Source organism: Vulpes vulpes, chromosome 9, assembly GCF_048418805.1.
Source record: "Vulpes vulpes isolate BD-2025 chromosome 9, VulVul3, whole genome shotgun sequence".
NCBI lineage: Eukaryota > Metazoa > Chordata > Mammalia > Carnivora > Canidae > Vulpes > Vulpes vulpes.
The window spans coordinates 100,702,167-100,724,317 of NC_132788.1; the positions used below are offsets into that span (position 1 = coordinate 100,702,167).

The 22,151-nt window shown below is 38.8% G+C and overlaps 2 protein-coding genes across 2 annotated transcripts; one reads left to right on the top strand and one right to left on the bottom strand.

Moving 5' to 3' along the window:
- Window positions 1–1,718: 1,718 nt before the first annotated feature.
- Window positions 1,719–8,572, bottom strand: LOC112908179 (olfactory receptor-like protein OLF4). The gene is made up of 2 exons (XM_025983616.2): window positions 8,545–8,572; window positions 1,719–2,665 (listed from the first exon to the last, which is right to left on the bottom strand). Exon 2 carries the CDS (start codon window positions 2,646–2,648, stop codon window positions 1,719–1,721), a length of 930 nt encoding a protein of 309 aa, XP_025839401.1. The 5' UTR covers window positions 2,649–2,665; window positions 8,545–8,572.
- Window positions 8,573–18,232: 9,660 nt separating this feature from the next.
- LOC112908137 (olfactory receptor-like protein OLF4) lies at window positions 18,233–19,195 on the top strand. Its single transcript, XM_025983544.2, has one exon. It carries the CDS (start codon window positions 18,242–18,244, stop codon window positions 19,193–19,195), a length of 954 nt encoding a protein of 317 aa, XP_025839329.2. The 5' UTR covers window positions 18,233–18,241.
- The last annotated feature ends 2,956 nt before the right edge of the window (window positions 19,196–22,151 follow it).

Here is a 22,151-nt window from a genome sequence, read left to right on the forward strand (position 1 = left end):
GGCAAACTTTAGTTAGAGAAAAGAAATTAGGTGGGGAGAAGATGTGAATAAATAAGATCAGCAGTAGAAGATCATAAGAAAGGCAAAGAAATTAATAACACAACAAATACACTTACTGTACACTCATTCACACTATAACATTCATGAGTACAGTTTTCAAGGAGAAGATACTAAGTTTAGGGCAGTGGAAGGAGTAATATTTGTAGCCAGCACTAGAAATTTTCAAATACAAAAAGCAAAATCATCCAATAAAATAATAAAATCTGCCACTACATTCTTCAATTAATAAAACTCCATAAAAATGGACACCAAATATCCCACACTTCATTGAATAGATGTACATCACCAAAAACACATTCTCCACAATTAATTATAGTGTGATTGAAATTTTTATTTCATAATATTTCAGGTCTTCTCTGAAATTGAACACTTAACAAGACCTTTGTTTCATGTAAATTTATCTTTCTGTAGATTATACTTGGAGGGTGTTTTTCATAAGTAGTTTTTGAGTTACTATTCTGTATCAGGGATACTGTGAATGTTGAGCTGATAAGAGAATGGGATCCTAATAAGGACCATAAAGCCCCATGACTAGCTACAAAACAAACCAGCAGGTTAAAGTTGATATTATCAGAAAGAGCATTTAGGGTTGTAATGTAGAAAGGAATGGCAGATATAAAGTTAAAAACTTTGATCTCAGAATTTCCTCTACAATAAAATTATAAAAATGGCTTCAGTTGCCAAATATAGTTTATTCCTTAAAACTAGGACAATTCATCACTATGAGGCAAATAGGAATCTCCAAATTGTTTCTGATTCAAAGTTGGGACTCTGGAAATGAAGACAACAAAAATGAAAAATTTGTTGGCTTTCAGAAGGAGCATAAAGTTCAACAATGCGGCTTGTTTAAATTCAATAAAGAAGATGTGGTTTGGGATCCCTGGGTGGCGCAGCGGTTTAGCGCCTGCCTTTGGCCCAGGGCGCGATCCTGGAGACCTGGGATCGAATCCCACATCCGGCTCCCGGTGCATGGAGCCTGCTTTTCCCTCTGCCTGTGTCTCTGCCTCTCTCTCTCTCTCTCACTGTGTGACTATCATAAATAAATAAAATAAAATAAAATTAAAAATTAAAAAAAGAAGATGTGGTTTATGTATACAATGGGATATTACTTAGGCATTGGAAATGACAAATACCCACCATTTGTTTCGATGTGGATGGAACTGGAGGGTATTATGCTGAGTGAAATAAGTCAATCGGAGAAGGACTCATTCATTTGGGGAATATAAATAATAGTGAAAGGGAATAGAGGGGAAGGGAGAAGAAATGGGTAGGAAATATCAGAGAGGGAGACAGAACAAAGACTCCTAACTTTGTGAAATGAACTAGGGGCGGTGGAAGGGGAGGAAGGCGGGGGGGGGGGGGGGGGGGGGGGGGGGGGTGACTGGGTGATGGGCACTGAGGGGAGCACTTGATGGGATGAGCACTGGGTGTCATTCTGTATGTTGGCAAATTGAACACCAATAAAAAAATAAATTTATTATTAAAAAAAAAGAAAAAAGAAAAAAAATTCAATAAAGCAAGAGACATTTAGAAAAATTGACACTCCAGGATACAAATAGAGGGATTAATTTTTATTTCATGATATGATTAAAGATTCACAATTTCTGATATTAGGCATTAAGCCTGCAATCATAGATACTTGTTGAAAAATGGTCCTTTTATGGCTTCCCTCTGAAAAATACAGTTAGAGCCTTCTTTATGTCTTTGTTCCTGAGGCTGTAGATGAAGGGGTTCAGCATGGGCGTGACTACCGTGTACATCACGGAGGCTGCTGCACTTGAGTGGGAGCTCTGGGGAGAATCAGAGCTAAGGTACACTCCTAAGCCTGTACAGTAAAATAAGGAGACAACCGAGAGGTGAGATGCACAGGTGGAAAATGCTTTATGCTTTCCCTGAGCTGATGATATTCCACGTATGGAGGAAATGATCTTAGAATAAGAGTAAAGCACCCCAGCCAGGGGACCACCAACCAGCAGCAGAGTTGCACAATACATCACCAAATCATTAAGAAAGGTGTCAGAACAGGCAAGTTGGATCATCTGATTGAGTTCACAAAAAAAGTGGGGGATTTCCAAGGCTGTACAGAAGGACAGCTGCAATACCATTAAGCTTTCTAACAAGGAGTGCAGGGCACTCATGATCCAGGACACCAAAACCAAGAGTGCACAGAGCCGAGGGTTCATGATGACTGTGTAGTGCAGGGGGTGACAGATGGCCATGAATCGGTCAAAAGCCATTACAGTCAGGAGAAAGTTGTCCAAACCTATAAAAAGTATGAAAAAGTACATCTGCATGATGCAGCTTTTGTAAGTTATAACTTTTCTCTGTGTTTGTATATTCACCAGAAGCTTAGGGATGGTTGTGGAGGTGAAACAGATGTCTACAAAGGACAGGTTGGCCAGAAAGAAGTACATTGGGGTGTGGAGGTGGGAGTCAGAACTGAAGACCAGGATGATGAGCAGGTTCCCAAATATGGTGACCAGGTACAAGGACAGGAAAAGCCCAAAGAGGAAGGGCTGCAATTCTGGTTTCTCCGAAAATCCCAGAAGAAGAAATTCTGAAATTCGTGTATCATTCTCTGGTTCCATGTCATCAATGTGACTACAAAATAATAGAGAAAGAGCATGACACAATCATCCATTACTATCCTGGCAGGGGCATTATTGTTTATGTTCTAACCTCAAAAAATTAATGTTTATTTATTTATTTTTTATATTTGTGTATGGAACATGATAAAAACACTAAAACCTAGGAACAGAAGGAAACTATCTCAACACAAAGCCATTTATGAAAAACCCACAGCAAACATATGTGATGGGGATACAGAGAACAGTTTTCCTGTAAGATCAGGAACAAGGCAAGGATTACTACTTTCCTGACTTCTACTCAACATAACACAGGAAATTCTATTCAAAGCAATTAAAGAAAGAACAAAAGGGAAAACGCATCCAAAGTGGAAAGGAAGAAATCAATATATTTATGCAGACTGTATGATCTTATATGTAGAAAATCCTAAAGATGCCACAAAAAGACAAATAAAACTAATTAATTCAGCCAAGTAATGGATAGGAAGTCAACCCTCAAAAAAATCGGTTGCATTTTTGCATACGAACAGTGAACAATCTGAGGAGATAAAATAATTCCATCTATGTGACATTCAGAAGAATATCACCTCACATCAGTCATAGTGACTAGTATAATATGACAAAAATAACAAACATTGGTAAGGACATGAAAAAGAGGGAACCATCATGCACTACTGGTGGGAATGCAAACTGGTGCAGCAACTAGAAAACAGGATGGAGTTTCCTCAAAAAATTAAAATTAATTTAAAAATTAAAATGGGCATAGTATATATGGGCATATGATAATAATGGGCAAATCAAAATGGTGACCAAATATATGAATTTTGCTCAAACTCACTAATTGTTTATGAAAACAACAGGAAATACCTTCCATACTCATCAGCCTGTCAAGAACCTTAGAGCTATCACAATTGGGATTGAAACTTTTGACCAGAGTGGTACTCTTTTCTTCCTTCCTTCCTTCCTTTTTCTTTCTTTCTTTCTTTCTTTCTTTCTTTCTTTCTTTCTTTCTTTCTTTCTTTCTTTCTTTCTTTCTTTCTTCTTTCTTTCTTTCTTTCTTTCTTTCTTCTTTCTTCCTTCCTTTCTTTCTTTCTTTCTTTCTTTCTTTCTTTCTTTCTTTCTTTCTTCTCTATCTATCTATCTATCTATCTATCTATCTATTTAATTTATTTTTATTGAAGGTTGATTTGCCAACATATAGTAAAACGCCCAGGGCTCATCTCGTCAAATGTCCTCCTCAGTGCTGGTCACCCAGTTATCCCATCTCCCTGCCCGCCTCCCCTTCCACTACCCTTTGTTTGTTTCTCAGAGTTAGGAGTCTCTCATGTTCTATCATCCTCTCTAATTTTTCCCACTCATTTTCCCTCCTTTCCCTTATAATCTCTTTCACTATTTCTTATATTCCATGTATGAGTGAAACCATATGATGATTCTCCTTCTCCGATTGACTTACTTCACTCAGCATAATACCCTCCAATTCCATCCAGTTGAAGAAAATGGTGAGAATTCATCCTTTCTGATTTAATTGTATATATAGACCACGTCTTCTTTATCCATTCATCTGTCAAAGGACATCAAGGTTCCCTCCACAATTTGGCTATTGTGGACATTGCTGCTACAAACATTCAGGTGGAGGTGTCTTCACTTTTCACTGCACCTTTACCTTTGGGTAAATCCCCAATAGTGTAATTGCTGGGTTGTAGGGCAGATCTATTTTTACTTTCTTTTTTTTAAATAAATTAATTTTTATTGGTGTTCAATTTACCAACATACAGAAGAACACCCAGTGCTCATCCCGTCAAGTGTCCCCCTTAGTGCCCGTCACCCATTCACCCCCACACCCCCCCTCCTCCCCTTCCACGACCCCTAGTTCGTTTCCCAGAGTTAGGAGTCTTTATGTTCTGTCTCCCTTTTTGATATTTCCCACACATTTCTTCTCCCTTCCTTTATATTCCCTTTCACTATGATTTATATTCCCCAAATGAATGAGGATATACACTGTTTGTCCTTCTCCGATTGACTTACTGCACTCAGCATAATACCCTCCAGTTCCATCCACGTTGAAGCAAATGGTGGGTATTTGTCGTTTCTAATGGCTGAGTAATATTCCATTGTATACATAAACCACATCTTCTTTATCCATTCATCTTTCGATGGACACTGAGGCTCCTTCCACAGTTTGGCTATTGTGGACATTGCTGCTAGAAACATCGGGGTGCAGGTGTCCCAGTGTTTCATTGCATCTGAATCTTTTGGGGTAAATCCCCAGCAGTGTAATTGCTGGGTCGTAGGGAAGGTCTATTTTTAACTCTTTGAGGAATCTCCACAGGGTTTTCCAGAGTGGCTGCACCAGTTCACATTCCCACCAACAGTGTAAGAGGGTTCCCTTTTCTCCGCATCCTCTCCAACATTTGTGGTTTCCTGCCTTGTTAATTTTCCCCATTCTCACTGGTGTGAGGTCGTATCTCATTGTGGTTTTGATTTGTATTTCCCTGATGGCAAGTGATGCAGAGCATTTTCTCATGTGCATGTTGGCCATGTCCATGTCTTCCTCTGTGAGATTTCTCTTCATGTCTTTTGCCCATTTCATGATTGGATTGTTTGTTTCTTTGCTGTTGAGTTTAATAAGTTCTTTATAGATCTTGGAAACTAGCCCTTTATCTGACATGTCATTTGCAAATATCTTCTCCCATTCTGTAGGTTGTCTTTTAGTTTTGTTGACTGTATACTTTGCTGTGCAAAAGCTTCTTATCTTGATGAAGTCCCAATAGTTCATTTTTGCTTTTGTTTCTTTTGCCTTTGTGGATGTATCTTGCAAGAAGTTACTGTGGCCAAGTTCAAAAAGGATGTTGCCTGTGTTCTCCTCTAGGATTTTGATGGAATCTTGTCTCACATTTAGATATTTCATCCATTTTGAGTTTATCTTTGTGTATGGTGCAAGAGAGTGGTGCAGTTTCATTCTTCTGCATGTGGATGTCCAATTTTCCGAACACCATTTTTTGAAGAGACTGTCTTTCTTCCAGTGGATAGTCTTTCCTCCTTTATCGAATTTTTACCTCTTTGAGGAACCTCCACACAGTTTTCCAGAGAGGCTGCACCAGTTTGCATTCACAGCAACAGTGCAAGAAGGTTCTCACTTCTCCACATCCTTTACAACATTTATAGTTTTCTGTCCTGTTAATTTTCACCATTGTCATTGGTGTGAGGTGCTATCTCATTGTGGTTTTGATTTGTATTTCCCTGATGGCAAGTAATGCGGAGCATTTTCTCATATGCTTGTTGGCCACGTGTATGTCTTCTTCGGTGAAATTTCTATTCATATATTTTGCCCATTTTATGCTTGGATTGTTTGTTTATTGGGTGTTGAGTTTAATAAATTCTTTATAGATCTTGGATACTAGCCCTTTAAATGATATGGCATTTGAAAATATCTTCTTCCACTCTGTAGGTTGTCTTTGAGTTTTGTTGACTGTTTCTTTTGCTGTGCAGAAGCTCTTTATCCTGATTAAGTCCCAATAGTTCATATTTGCTTTTGTTTCCTTTGCCTTCATAGATGTATCTTGTAACAAGTTACTATGGCCAAGTTCAATAAGGGTGTTGTCTGTGGTCTCTTCTAGGATTTTGATGGATTCTTGTCTCACATTTAGATCTTTCATCCATTTGAGTTTATCTTTGTGTATGGTATAAGAGAATGGTCCAGTTTCATTCTTCTGCACATGGATGCACATTGGAAAATGAATTTTCCCAGCTCAATTTATTGAAGATACTGTACTTTTTCCAGTGTATAGTCTTTCCTGCTTTGTTGAATATTAGTTGACCATAGAATTGAGGTCCCATTTCTGGGTTCTCTATTCTGTTCCATTGATCTATGTGTCTGTTTTTGTGCCAGTACCATACTGTCTTGATGATCACAGCTTTGTAGTACAACTTAAAATTCGGGATTGTGATGCCCCTCACTTTTTTTCTTTTTCAATATTCCCCTGGCTACTTGAGGTCCTTTCTGATTCCACACAAATCTCAAGATGATTTGTTCCAACTCTCTGAAGAAAGTACATGGTATTTTGATAGGGATTCAATTGAATGTGTAAATTGCCCCGGGTATCATAGACATTTTCACAATATTAATTCTTCAAATCCATGAGCATGGAATATTTTTCCATCTCTTTGTGTCTTCCTCAATTTCTTTCAGAAGTGTTCTGTAGTTTTTAGGGTATAAATCCTTTACCTCTTTGATTAGCTTTATTCCTAAGAATCTGATGCTTTTGGGTGCAATTGTAAATGGGATTGACTCCTTAATTTCTCTTTCTCTTTCTTCAGTCTCATTGTTAGTGTATAGAAATGCCACTGACTTCTGGGCATTGATTTTGTATCCTGCCACACTGCTGAATTGCTATATGAGTTCTAGCAATCTTGGGGTGGAGTCTTTAGGTTTTCTATATACCGTATCATGTCATCTGTGAAGAGGGAGAGTTTGACTTTTACTTTGCCAATGTGAGTGTCTTTTATTTCTTTTTGTTGTCTGATTGCTGAGGCTACTACTTCTAGTACTAGGTTGAAGAGCAGTGGTGAGAGTGGACATCACTGTCTTGTTCCTGATCTTAGGGGAAGGCTGTCATTGAGAGGCCCATTAAGAATGATATTTGCTGTGGGCTTTTCGTAGATGGCTTTTATGATGCTGAGGAATGTTCCCTCTATCCCTACCCTCTGAAGAGTTTTGATCAGTAATTGATTCTATATTTTGTCAAATGCTTTCTCTGCATCTATTGAGAGGGTAATATGGTTCTTGTTTTTTCTCTTATTGATATGATCTATCATGTTGATTGCTTTACAAGTTTTTGAACAGCCTTGCATCCCAGGAATAAATCCCACTTGATCATGGTAAATAATCTTCTTAATGTACTGTTGGATCCTATTGGCTAGTATCTTGTTGAGAATTTTTGCATCTGTGTTCATCAGGGATGTTGGTCCAAAATTCTCCTTTCTCATGGGGTCTTTGCCTGCTTTTGGAATTAAGGTGATGCTGGCCTCATAAAACGAGTTTGAAAATATCCATCCCTTTCTATCCTTTGGAACAGCTTTAGTAGAATAGATATTATTTCTTCTTTATTTTTTTTAAATCTTTATCTATTTATGATAGTCACAGAGAGGGAGTGAGAGAGAGGCAGAGACATAGGCAGAGGGAGAAGCAGGCTCCATGCACCAGGAGCCTGATGTGGGATTCGATCCCGGGTCTCCAGGATCGCACCCTGGGCCAAAGGCAGGCGCCAAACCACTGCGCCACCCAGGGATCCCCTATTTCTTCTTTAAATGTTTGATAGAATACCCCTGGGTAGCCATCTGGCCCTGGACTTTTGTATCTTAGGATGTTTTTGATGACTTTTTCAATTTCCTCCCTGGTTATCGGCCTGTGCAGGTTTTCTATTTCTTCCTGTTCCAGTTTTGGTAATTTGTGGTTTTCCATAAAAGCATCCATGTCATCTAGATTGCCTAATTTGTTGGCATATAGCTGCTCATAATACTTTTTTTTAAAAGTCATTTGTATTTCCTTGGTGTTAGTTGTAATCTCTCCTCTTTTATTGATGATTTTATTAATTTAGTCTTTTCTCTTTTGTTTTTAATAAGGCTGGCTAATGGTTTTTCTATCTTATTAATTATTTCAAAGAACCAACTCCTGGTTTTGTTGATCTGTTCTACAGTTCTTCTAGTCTCTCTTTCATTGAGTTCTGCTCAAATCTTTATTATCTCCCTTCTTCTGCCTAGTGTAGACTCATTTCAGACCTAAGGACACCTCCAGCCTGAAAATGAAAGGTTGGAGAACCATTTACAATTAAAGTGGTCCTCAAAATAAAGCTGGGATAGCAATTCTCATATCAGGTAAAGTAAAGTTTATCCCAAAGACTGTAGTAAGAGATGAAGAGGGAAACTATATCATACTTAAAGGGTCTATACAGCAAGAGGACCTAAAAATCATAACTATTTATGCCCCTAATGTGGAAGCTACCAAGTATATCAATCAATTAATAACCAAAATAAAGACATACATAGATAATAATACACTAATAGTAGGACACTTCAACATGGCACTTTCTGCAAATAACAGATCTTCTAAGAACAACATCACCAAAGAAACAAGGGCCTTAAATTATCCACTGGACCAGATGGATTTCACAGATATATACAGAACTTTGTATCCAAACACAACTGAATACACATTCTTCTCAAGTGCACCTGGAACTTTCTCCAGAATAGACCACATACTGGGTCACAAATCAGGTCTCAACCAATACCAAAATATTGGGATTGTCCCTGCATATTTTCAGACCATAAAGCTTTTGCACAGCAAAGGATACAGTCAACAAAACTAAAAGACAACCTACAGAATGGGAGAAGATATTTGCAAATGACATGTCAGATAAAGGGCTAGTTTCCAAGATCTATAAAGAACTTATTAAACTCAACAGCAAAGAAACAAACAATCCAATCATGAAATGGGCAAAAGACGTGAAGAGAAATCTCACAGAGGAAGACATGGACATGGCCAACATGCACATGAGAAAATGCTCTGCATCACTTGCCATCAGGGAAATACAAATCTAAACCACAATGAGATATCACCTCACATCAGTGAGAATGGGGAACATTAACAGGCAGGAAACCACAAATGTTGGAGAGGATGCCGAGAAAAGGGAACCCTCTTACACTGTTGGTGGGAATGTGAACTGGTGCAGCCACTCTGGAAAACTGTGTGGAGGTTCCTCAAAGAGTTAAAAATAGACCTGCCCTACAACCCAGCAATTGCACTGCTGGGGATTTACCCCAAAAGATTCAGATGCAATGAAACACTGGGACACCTGCACCCCGATGTTTCTAGCAGCAATGTCCACAATAGCCAAACTGTGGAAGGAGCCTCGGTGTCCATCGAAAGATGAATGGATAAAGAAGATGTGGTTTATGTATACAATGGAATATTACTCAGCCATTAGAAATGACAAATACCCACCATTTGTTTCAACGTGGATGGAACTGGAGGGTATTATGCTGAGTGAAGTAAGTCAATCGGAGAAGGACAAACATTATATCGTCTCATTCATTTGGGGAATATAAATAATAGTGAAAGGGAATAGAAGGGAAGGTAGAAGAAATGGGTAGGAAATATCAGAAAGGGAGACAGAACATGAAGATCCTAACTCTGGGAAGTGAACTAGGGGTGGTGGAAGGGGCGGAGGACAGTGGTGGGGGCGAATGGGTGATGGGCACTGAGAGGGGCACTTGACGGGATGAGCATTGGGTGTTATTCTATATGTTGGCAAATTGAACACCAATAAAAAAATAAATTTATTATTTAAAAAAATGCTTTGGAACTAGAACTCAATCACAAGAAGACGTTTGGAAGAAACTCAAATATTTGGAGGTTAAGGAGAATCCTGGCAAAAGATTAATGGGTCAACCAGGAAATTAGAGAACAATTCAAAAGATTCATGGAAATTAATGAAAATAAAGATACAACATTCAAAATCTTTAGGATACAGCAAAAGCCATCCTAAGAGAGAAATACATCACAATAGAAGCCTCCCTCAAAAAATTGGAAAAAAACTCAAATACACAACCTAACCTCGTACCTAAAGAACTGGAGAAAGAATAGCAAGTAAAACCTACACGAGGCAGAAGAACAGAGTGGTACTCTTTAATTTTCATACAGAAATGTGACATTCTATAACTTTTGGGGGAAATAATCTGGACAGCTGTAAGTATTAAAAAGATAGATATGTCTTATTTATCTCTGGGTTTCTCAATCTCAACACTATTGACATTCCGGTCCAGATCAGTCTCTGTGCTGAGGTTTGTCCTGGGCATTGTAAGATTTTTAGAGCATCCCTGGCCTCTAGTGACATCTCCCCTATCTGACAGCTTAAAATGTCTCTGGACATTGCTCAATGTCCCTGGAGGACAATATTGCTCCCAAAGGAGAATGAGCATTTTAACTCAGTCTCAAAATATTTTTATATAATTGATATAACAACAATTTAATAATAAAGGCTATGAAAAAATCCCTAAAAGTGTAAATGATGCAGCCACACCGTAAAATATTATGCAATCACTGAAAGAATGAATAGCATTATACTAGATGATGGAATCAAGTGTGCATGGTGGTGTTGAGGGAGACAAGCTATATAAAAAAAGACTGCACCAGAGCATAAAGACAATTTACCATATGCATAAGATTATCTTCCGAATGGTGGGCTCAGGTGACATGACTTTGAAAAAGATCTAATCACAAAAGGCCAAAATGTATAATAAGGAATAACAAAAATGTGGAGACAGGTTGGAAATAGGTATAAAAGGTGATTTATTAATTCAAATGATGCAGAAGAACTTTCTACATTTAATCAAGAGGGTGGAGGAAAATGAGCGAATGGATGATTGGTTTGAGCCCACAAAACGTGTTAACTTTCCTACTACCTCTAATGCATCTGCACATACTAAAGGACCTGTATGGCAAACAGCAAAGTTGTTAGAAAAACTCCAACTGTTAATGTTTGAAAAAATACAGTCAAAACCAGGAATATAATCACTCCATATCCACCAAAGAAAAGCACAGAACTGGCATAATTTGCAATAGAGAAAGCAAACATTGAAGAAACCCACAAATATACATCATCCTTACCAGTATGGAAATAATTGCAATGTAAAGCTTTTTTAGTATATTTTTTCCCTTATTAAATTAAAAAAATTAATTGGAATACCCAGCATGAAAAAGGACACTGTGAAATGTGTGTCTCATGATCCATTGGTGTGGATCTTTCTCATCAATATGGGAACATACTTGAATTTTCCTGGCTTAAAAAGCATAAAAAGAATGCCTTCTCTTGACTGCATATCCCTCATAGCTAATACTTATAATTCTTTTCCCCTCAATTGCAAAGATTCTTGAACTTGTGTTCTACCTTTACTGGGGGCACTTTCTGCCAGTCATCATCACGCTTCCATCACAGCTAGTTAATCCTCAACAATCTCCTATGCATGGCTGATTTCTTGTTTACTTTTGTTTTTAAGATCATAAATATATTAGTCAACCAAACCAACAACCACAGTGATGTCCTGGTGCTGGGCTTAGGCTGGACTGGCACTCAGATAGCTCCAGGTAAATATTCCCACCCTTTTATTCTCTCTGACCCTTTCCTGCAGTACCTGATTGGTTTTTGGACTCACCAGCGTGGGAGTCTCTGTGGGGAAGTATAAATATCTCGCTTGATAATTGATGATGGAGATTGAAGCTGTGTTCTCAAACAATCTTGCAGGAGTCTCCTATCCAGACTTAGGACTCCAGAAAACGTACCCGTATCCCACTTAACCTAAGGTTGTATCTGCTAAGGGGCAACAGCAGAAGAGGTATTTACAGCTTCTCTTCTGCTCCTTAGGCATATTTCCATCCTGTTACTCCAACCTCTGAGCACATCATCCCCCGTGGGACATTGCACCATACAGATAGGATTTTTTTCCCTGTAGTTTCCCAGTTCTCAAGAGACCAGCATAGGAGACAGGTAAATCCAGTACTTATTCTTCCTTGAACTCATCTGAGACAAGGAAGACTCATAATAAGCAATTTATATAATGTGTTTAAAATAGAAGTGTCCATTGGACCAGCAATACAGGCATTATTGCTGACAATACATGGCAGGAATCATGGATGAGACAGGAGAAGGGAATTGGGGGGATAAGATGGTTCCAGTGAAATTACAACATAAAAGCGTCTGCAGTGAACTTTTTAAGGTGGTGTTTTTGAACATGTTCTTTATTTACAGAAAGCCCAGGCCCATGCAGGTAGCTATTCCCTTGCAACAGCACTTCTTGAGGCATACATTTATCAGCATCTTCTCTCACATTGAGTATTCACATATAAAATTGTATTTAATATGAAAAAAGGAGTATGAAAACTAGCTTTACTTTGTAATACATCATTATCAAGAGGTGTGGAAACAATGGAGACATTTCTGAGGTAGAAGAAAAAACTCAGCCAAGTCACTTCACTGGTGATAATCACTGCTTTACTCACAGGAAGGAACTATGTTGTAAGCTATTTACATGTACTGATGACCACTGTCTGCCACCCTAGGAGGATGGGTACTGCTGTCCCCACTACCTGAGTAAGGATATTCACATTTGGAATGGATTGGTTATCTCTCCCAAGTTTAAGCAGCTTATATGTGGTACATCTGACATTCAAAACCTGCCTTTCTGATTCCAAAAGTTTTGCATTTAAAACCATTCAGAAAAGAATTTCATTTTTAAAAATCCCCTTCTGTTGTTGCACGTTGTATATTTATGCTGAAAATTGTAGGTTTATTCCCTTTGAGCATTTTTAGAGGGGTATAGAATCAGTAGAATGTCTTGACATCATAAATACCACTCCTTTCTTGTCTGGATACATGGTTTTTTCCCTGCTTTGTTAATTATTCTGGGCATCAGGGGATGTGTACTGGGACTGGAATGCTGCCAGAACCAGGGAAGCTTTCTGCTCATCACAGTCTCTAAGGGACTGCCTGAGATTATTAGATCTCCTTTTTATTCCTTGTGTCCATTTCTTTCCTCTCTGTGTTTTTGGAAGCACTTTTTTATGTTTCTTTAAATACAGGATTACAAGATTATCATTTTATTTTTTAAGTTTTTTTTTATAATAAATTTATTTTTTATTGGTGTTCAATTTGCCAACTTACAGAATAACACCCAGTGCTCATCCCGTCAAGTGCCCCCCTCAGAGCCTGCCACCCAGCATTCATGAGAGAGAGAGAGAGAGAGAGAGAGAGGCAGAGACAGGCAGAGGGAGAAGCAGGCTCCACGCAGGGAACCTGATGTGGGACTCGTTCCCGGGACTCCAGGATCACACCCTGGGCTGAAGGTGGCACTCAACTGCTGAGCCACCTGGGCTGCCCAAGTTATTGTTTTAAAATGGAACCCAGTATTTCCATGTTCATGAGAGGCTCACCAAGTGCAATTTAGGTATTTATACACATTCTTCAGGGTAAAGGTAATCAGATGTTGATAGTTTGCCGTGTATCATTTCTTTCAAAATTATTTTTGACTGGGGGTGAAAAAAGCATGATAGTAACACCATGCCAGGAGGCCAGAGTACACATCCAGTGTGGATGTGGTTGTGTGTGCAAGTGCATGTATGTGTGTGTACGTGCATGTGTATGTGTGTGACTGCATGAGAATCCTCAGGGCAATGGTAACCAAGTTCCAAATACTCCAATCTGTGACCCTTAAATGCCAGAGTGTTAACCAACAGATGGAAATAAGGAAGGAATTCATCTGCTGAAGGGGGAAGCAGGGTCATTCATGTGTCAATATCAAGGTTACCCAAAAAAGATACGTCATGACTGTGGCAGCCTGAGGGTTTCTATGGTAATTGTGTCCCACACCTGAGAGTGTGTTTACTCAATATGGTTGTTTTTGGAATGCATGCTTCAGAAATTAAAAAAAAAAGTAATGTCAGGCACTTGTTCTACAAAGATGCTACTGTGTTTCCTAACTGGTCTCCTAGTTTTACTCTGTGGTTCAGGTGAGTGTCCAGAAAGCCCACCAGAGCCCCTGTAAACACTAATTAGCAAGTACATATCTCCCAGTGGAGTCTACATGAAAAGACAAATTTGAACGAACAGATGGACCTGGTATGTTCTTAGTGTCAGGACGACCATAAATATGACAAAGCAAAATTTCCAAATACTCATTTTGTTACTACACAAAATATTTCTTTATTTCTTTTTTTTTTACATCACTGTTCATGCTGTGCATGTATTTATTGAAGCATGGAACATTAGTGTCTACACTGGGGAGTTTATTCATTCATTGAGGTGAGGGGTATTTTTTTTTTTTAGTTTCTTTTGTTATATCACCAAATTATCTTCCTGTCTCTACTTGAAAACTTCTAATTCTTCCTACCATATGACTCTTCTTATTGTTACACAAAATAACTCCCTTTTCCTAATATTTGTCACAAATGCTAAGGGATAGTGAATGAGCAGTATCAGTATCATCCATTTTGTTCCTCTTTTTTCTCAGAAATCCTTCCCCCTGCTTGACCAGAGGATGTTTCACACAAGAGCTGGACATCTTCCCGGTCATGTGGTTCAAGGTCACCAGTTCTTCTGCACAAATATGCGTGTCCTTCAAGTTCTTCAGTGACCTAGAAGGGAGTCCACATATAGTCACTTGTTCATAAAGTCATGGGAATTAAGCTTGAATAAGAGAATGATCATGACTTCCCTCCTCATTTGTAGATCATATGCCACAGATAAAAAGCAGCACATGTTCTAGTTGCCTCATGGATGTTTACTTGAATTATTGTGTCAGTCAGATCTTGCTGTGTAACAGGTTGTCCTTGGCAAATAGGATATCATTATGGTGTGGGTGACCAAGCACAATGGTCAAGAAAGAATTCTTGACACTTTTTTATGGTACAAATGGTGCTTTTATTGTAGCATGGGGACAGGACCTGTTGGAAGAAATTGCTTGCACTGGAATTTTGAGAAGTGACTGATTCTATACTTTCAAGTTTGTGGAGGGAGGTTGATAAAGATAATGTATGTTTCTAAGGAATTAAAGGAGATACCCTAAAATGAAGAGACAGAGTGCACATGAAAGTTTCCATTTGTGCATAAATTAAGACTGCATAATTTAATTTAAGACTGCTCATTAAAGAGTGGTCAATTAATGTCTCCTGGGAGCCTGTGAGAAATGCAGAATCTCTGGGCCACTCAAAACCTGTGATCAGATTCTGATTTTGTAGTGGGATCCATGTGGATTCACAGGCACATTGATCCTGGTCCAGGTGGGTTTCTCACCTTTTATGGTTGACATTTGTGGCAGAATAATAACATTTTAGAGGTGCTTTCCCTTGGATTGTAGGTGTTCAGTAGCATCCCTTCAGACATCGCCTGACATCCCTTGGGGCAAATTCATTTCTTGTTGAGAACCACTGACCCAGAGCTTGAGAACTAGAAGCATCCTGACAGAAAAATACTCAAGGCCCACCACATAGTCATATATTAAATGTAGACATTTAGACAATGTCAAGCACCATTTCTACAACAGAGTTCAAAAGTGTGCATCCTCAGGGATAACATGTTTACAAATACTGAATCAAACAATCCCTAGAGATGCAAGCTCACATAATACATAGAAAGATCTAAACACTTCTGTTCTTATCATCAACCATTTTATTTATTTTTTTAAAAAATATTGATTTATTTGAGACAGAGCACATATGAGCAGAGGGGAGGGGCAAGGGAGAGGGAGAAGCAGACTCCCCACTGTCAGAGAGTCCAATTTGGGGCTCCATTCCAGGACCCTCAGATCATGACCTGAGAAAAAGGTAGATGCTTAACCAACTGAGCCACCTAGGTACCCCTTCAACATTCAAGTTCACCCATTCAAGTTTTATAACAAGGGGATAAAGGACAGTTTTAATCCTTGATAAAGTAAGAAATTCCTAATTATAACAGCAAATGTGTCTTGAAGTCATTGGGTATAGTGGCCAAGCTTTATTATCAGAAGAACCCACTTCTCCACTTTACTGAAAAGAAGAATAGATCCTGTCTGGAGATAGCAGGGCTGGGTCTCCACCACATGTCAATAATTTGAAGATAAAAAGACCTAATCCAGCCAAGTTCTTGGGTCTTAGACTTGTAGAAAATTATAACTCAGAGTTGGGATAAGGTACTAGGAGATTCACACATGGAAGGGGTCACGGCCAGGGAAAATGAGTTAAAAAAGTAAAACAAACTAGATTCACTTGACCTTTAACCTAGTCTTTTGGGACATGAGATTCATTAGGAAAACGTCCCTTTTGCCCAGAGGACTTTCACTTGGGAATCGTGTGCGTAGAAGTTGGAGTCACAAGAAGGAAATGTGCCTAATGAGCAGATACAGGGAGCTGTAATATCTCCTCATCTCCTGTACCCCAGCCCCTATAACCTTGGACAGTAAGGGCCATGCTTCTCATCTCTTTGTTTCAAGTCCTATTTCTGCTGGGGGCCAATGCTTCACTCCTTCCTTCTGCCTTGGCTGAGGACAGACCTTTAGTCCCTATCATCTGCCATGCAGGAAGGAAGTCAGACTTCCACAAGGTGACCTTCCTCTCAAACGCCCAGTCAGGTGAGTCCAACATGCCAGTGGATGGTGGATGAGAGGGTCAGTGAGAATGGAAGCCGAAAACATGGACCTGAGAGCCAGCCTAACTCTGGGAAACGAACTAGGGGTGGTAGAAGGGGAGGAGGGCAGGGGGTGGGGGGGAATGGGTGACGGGCACTGAGGGGGACACTAGATGGGATGAGCACTGGGTGTTTTTCTGTATGTTGATAAATTGAACACCAATAAAAATTAATTTATAATAAAAAAATAAAAGGCAAAAAAAAATCAACTTAGCCCAGAACCAGTAATCACTGTGCTGTTGTTTGTCTTGATTAGGTAGCTAATTCATCTATTCAGTGCTGGTGTCAATTTCACAGAGTGCCTGCTGCTCACACTTTATTTTATTTTATTTATTTTACTTTGGATCATTTGGTTATTTTTTTAATATTTTTTATTGGAGTTCGATTTGCCAACATATAGTATAACACCCAGTGTTCATCCTGGCAAGAGCCTCCCTGAGTGCCTGTCACCCAGTCACCCCCTCCCCCCACCCACCTCCCCTTCCACTACCCCTTGTTTGTTTCCCAGGGTTAGGTGTCTCTCATGTTTTGTCACCCTTTCTGATATTTCCCACTTATTTTCTCTCCTTTCCCCTATAATCCCTTTCACTATTTTTTATATTCCCCGTATGAGTGAAACCATATAATGTTTGTCCTTCTCTAACTGACTTCCATCAGCATAGCTCACACTTTTATTTTTTTTTTAATTTTTATTTATTTATGACAGTCACAGAGAGAGAGAGAGAGAGGCAGAGACACAGGCGGAGGGAGAAGCAGGCTCCATGCACCGGGAGCCTGATGTGGGATTCGATCCTGGGTCTCCAAGATCGCGCCCTGGGCCAAAAGCAGGCGCCAAACCGCTGCGCCACCCAGGGATCCCCTAGCTCACACTTTTAAAAGTCTTTCATATTCTTTATCATTAAGTTGCAATTATACCAATGTTAGAAAAAGTACGTTGATATTTTTAAGCTCAATGTGCAATTCTAATTGGGTGGGATTTTATCCTCTGGGGGTCATTGATAACTGTCTGGAGCCAGCTTTGCCTCCACACTGCTTATATATTCCTTCTCCATCACTGCAGACTTTTTGTTCTTTAGTACCTTATGCTCTTTGCTTACATAATGCCTGAAACATAGTCAGCACTCAGTTTATATTCCTGAAATATATAAAGAATTTCTCAGTGAAACTATAAAAATATGGTGTTTTAAGAAATAAGCCATTTGAAAAAACATATCCGATGTGACACAGCCAATCCCCTAAAGAGGAATATATATATATATATATATATATATATATATATATATATATATATATATATAGTAACATTTCAAATCTGTGAGTAATGCAAGTTTGTGTGAAAATCAGTCACGCTATTTCTCTTTCCCAGAAGTCACTTCCATCCACCAAATGGAACCAGGAAATGATACACAAATTTCAGAATTCCTTCTTCTGGGATTATTAGAAGAACCAGAACTGCAGCCCCTCCTATTTGGGCTTTTCCTCTCCATGTACCTCATCACTGTCTTTGGAAACTTGCTCATCATCTTGGCTGTTGGTTCTGACTCTCACCTCCACACCCCTATGTACTTCTTCCTTGCCAACCTGTCTTTTGTAGACATCTGTTTCACTTCCACCACAATCCCTAAGATGCTTCAGAACACCCAGACTCAGAGCAAAGTCATCACCTATAAGGGTTGCATTACACAGATTTATTTTCTCATAGTCTTTGCCGTGTTGGATGTCCTTCTCCTGAGTGTAATGGCCTATGACCGCTATGTGGCCATCTGTTACCCTCTGCACTACACGGTCATCATGAATCCCCAGCTCTGTGGTCTGCTTGTTCTGGTGTCCTGGATCATGTGTATCTTGAACTCCTTGTTACAAAGTTTAATGATGTTGCGGCTTTCCTTCTGTACACACTTCCAAATCCCCCACTTTTTCTGTGAACTCAATCAGATGATCCAACTTGCCTGTTCTGACACCTTTCTTAATAACTTGGTGATGTATTTTGCAGCTGTCTTGCTGGCTGGTGGTCCCTTCATTGGGATTCTTTACTCTTACTCTAAGATAGTTTCCTCCATACTTGGGATCTCATCAGCTCAGGGAAAGTATAAAGCATTTTCCACTTGTGCATCCCACCTCTTGGTTGTCTGTTTATTTTATTGTACGATGCTTGGTGTGTACCTTAGCTCTGCTGCTACCCACAGCTCTCACTCAAGTGCAGTGGCCTCAGTGATGTACACAGTGATCACACCCATGCTGAATCCCTTCATCTACAGCCTGAGGAACAGAGACAGAAAGAGGGCTCTGAAAGCATTCTTTGTGAAGGAGACTCCACATGGCCAATTGTCAAAAGACTGAAGAAGTGGCTGAGACTTCAGAGATCAAAGCCTCTGGGTCAGAAATGAATTTTATTCATATTGTATGACAAGTATTCCTCTTTCTGTTGATTTCCTTGTCTTCAACTTCTCTATGCCATGTATGTAATTCTATTAAGCTCTGCTCTCTTTGATATACTAGTGTTTTCCTTTGTATTTCCCACTTTCTGAAATTTATTTCCAACTATGGATCTGAAATATTTGGAAATTTCATTTACCTGAGACAACAGACATTTTTTATAAGTTTTTAAAATTTATTTGTGTATGTGAGAGAGAGAACACTGATAGCGAGATGGGCAGAGGGAGGGAAAGGGACAAGAAAACTCCCTGCTGAGCATGGAGAAGGACTTAATTCCAGGACCCCAAGATCATGATATGAGCCAAAGTCAGATGCTTAACTGATCTAGCCACCCAGGTCACCCAACATAGATTTTCTTTTAAGAATGAAAGAGAGACAGAACATAAAGACTCCTAACTCTGGGAAACGAACTAGGGGTGGTGGAAGGGGAGGAGGGTGGGGGGTGGGTGTGAATGGGTGATGGGCACTGAGGGGGGCACTTGACGGGATGAGCACTGGGTGTTATTCTGTATGTTGGCAAATTGAACACCAATAAAAAATAAATTTATTATTTAAAAAAAAAGAATGATCTTTCTCAAATGACAATTTCATACCAAATAATTTTTGCTTTCTTATTTTTACTACAAAAATTGTCATGAGTGATACTACATCTAGGGAATAAACTACAATTTATGGCCAATTTATATGATTTTATAGTAGAGGAAAATGTGAGATTTTTTTTTCATTTTTATGTATGACATTCCTTTGTATATCAGTATTTTAACTGCCCTTCTTGATAGTGGAAACAACATATCTGCATGTTTTTTGGTGTTCACACAGCTTTATTGTCCTCATAAGAATCCTGTTCTCTTTCAGCTTGTTGTCTGCAATGCATACCTTAGTCACTACCTTAGTCAAAATATTCATCAAACACGTTTCTAAAAGAAGCCTTCATTGAATGACAAATTTTAATAAATATATTGACTTAGAATATGACCTTGGAACAGATGACTTTTAATATCATAAAGCAAAAATTTTAATTTACACATTGTACTCTTCTAAATATTGATTCCTCATGCTATATGTCCATTCATTGAAGTATGGAGGGTTGGTGCCCATTTGTAAGGCAGATTACACATACAAGGAAAGGACTAAGTGGCAATTTCTTATTTTTATTGAGTTATGTACTTGTTTTGATCTGAAATCTTTCAGTGGTGCCTATGGTATGTCTCCTTTCATTGTAATAATGTAAACATACCTCCCTTCCTTCTGGATTTTGCTGTAACTATGAAAGGGATGGTGAATGATCATTATCATTATCATCCATTATACATGTCTATCATGCTTAGGATTCTAATTATCTTTCATGGTCAAAGAATGACTCAAGAGAGAGCTTGCATTCCTGTCTGGTCATGTGTATCAGGGTCACCAGTATTTCTCCACAAACATGTGTATCTCTTTAACCTTACCTGGTAACTGGAAAATGAATTTCAATGAGTTTTTAAATGCAGTTGTCTGATTTACACTGAAATAACAGAGTAGCCATGAATACTGTCTTTAGTAAGTATAAGAAGAAATGCCAAGAAGAATCATCAATAGCTTGTGATAAATGTCCTCATTTTTTTCAAATTTTTATTTAAATTCCAGTTAGTTAACATACAGTGCAATATTGGTTTCAAGAGTAGAATTCAGTGGTTCATCACTTATATACAATACCCAGTGCTCATCCCAACAAGTGCCTTCCTGATACTCATCACTCATCTAGCCCATCCTCTACTCACCTCCAACCATCAACCCTCAGTTTGTTCTTGATCCTTAGTAGTCTCTTATGGTTTGTTTCCCTCACTTGCTCGTTCTCTCTCTGTCTCTTTTTCTACCCCCCCCCCATAATCTCATCTGTTTTGTTTCCTAAATTCTACATATGAGTGAAATTATATGGTATTTGCCTTCCTCTGACTTATTTTGCTTAGCATAATACACTCTAGCTACATCTGTCATTACAAATGGCAAGATGTTGTTCTTTTTGATGGCTGAGTAATATTCCATTGTGTGTGTGTGTGTTTATAGATATACCACATCTTTATCCATTCATCTGTCAATAGACATTTGGGCTCTCTCCATAGACTGGCTTTTGTTGATTATGCTTCTGTAAACATTGGGGTACATGCACCCCTTCCAACCTGTATGAGATGAGATGAGAGTGGACATCCCTGTCATGTTCCTGACTTAGAGGAAAAGCTCTCAGTTTTTCCCCATTGAGGATGATATTAGCTCTGCTCTTTCATATATGTCCTTTATGATGTTGGTGTATATTCCATCTATCCCTTTGTTGGTGGTTTTTGTCAAGAAAGGAAACTATTTTGTCAAATGTTTTTTCTGCAGCTACTGAGAGAATCATTTGGTAACTTTTGTGTTTAAATCATGTTGTTTTGGGGCTTTTAAAAAATTTAAATCCAATTAATTAACATATAGGGTTATTAATTTCAAAGGTAGAGTTCAGTGATTCATCAGTTGCATATAATACCCAGTTCTCACTACATCATGTGCCTTCTTTAATGTCCATCACCCAGTTACCCCATCCTCCAGACTCCCCACCAGCAACTCTCAGTTTATTTCCTATGATTAAGAGTCTCTTATGGTTTGTCTCCCTCTCTGATTTCATCTTATTTTTCCTTCCCTTCTCCTATGCTGCTCTGTTTTGTTCCTTAAATTCTACATATGAGTGAAATCATATGAGAATTGTCTTTCTCTGATTATTTCACTTAGCATAATACCTCTAATTCCATCCACCTTGTTGCAAATGGAAAGATTTCATTTTTTTGATGGCTGAGTAGAATTCTATTATTTATATTTACCACATCTTCTTTATCCATTCATCTGT

What these genes read in the sequence shown, in the direction of transcription:
- LOC112908137 (XM_025983544.2), top strand. Translation starts at nt 18,242, where the DNA reads ATGGAACCAGGAAATGATACACAAATTTCAGAATTCCTTCTTCTGGGA.
- LOC112908179 (XM_025983616.2), bottom strand. Translation starts at nt 2,648, where the DNA reads ATGGAACCAGAGAATGATACACGAATTTCAGAATTTCTTCTTCTGGGA.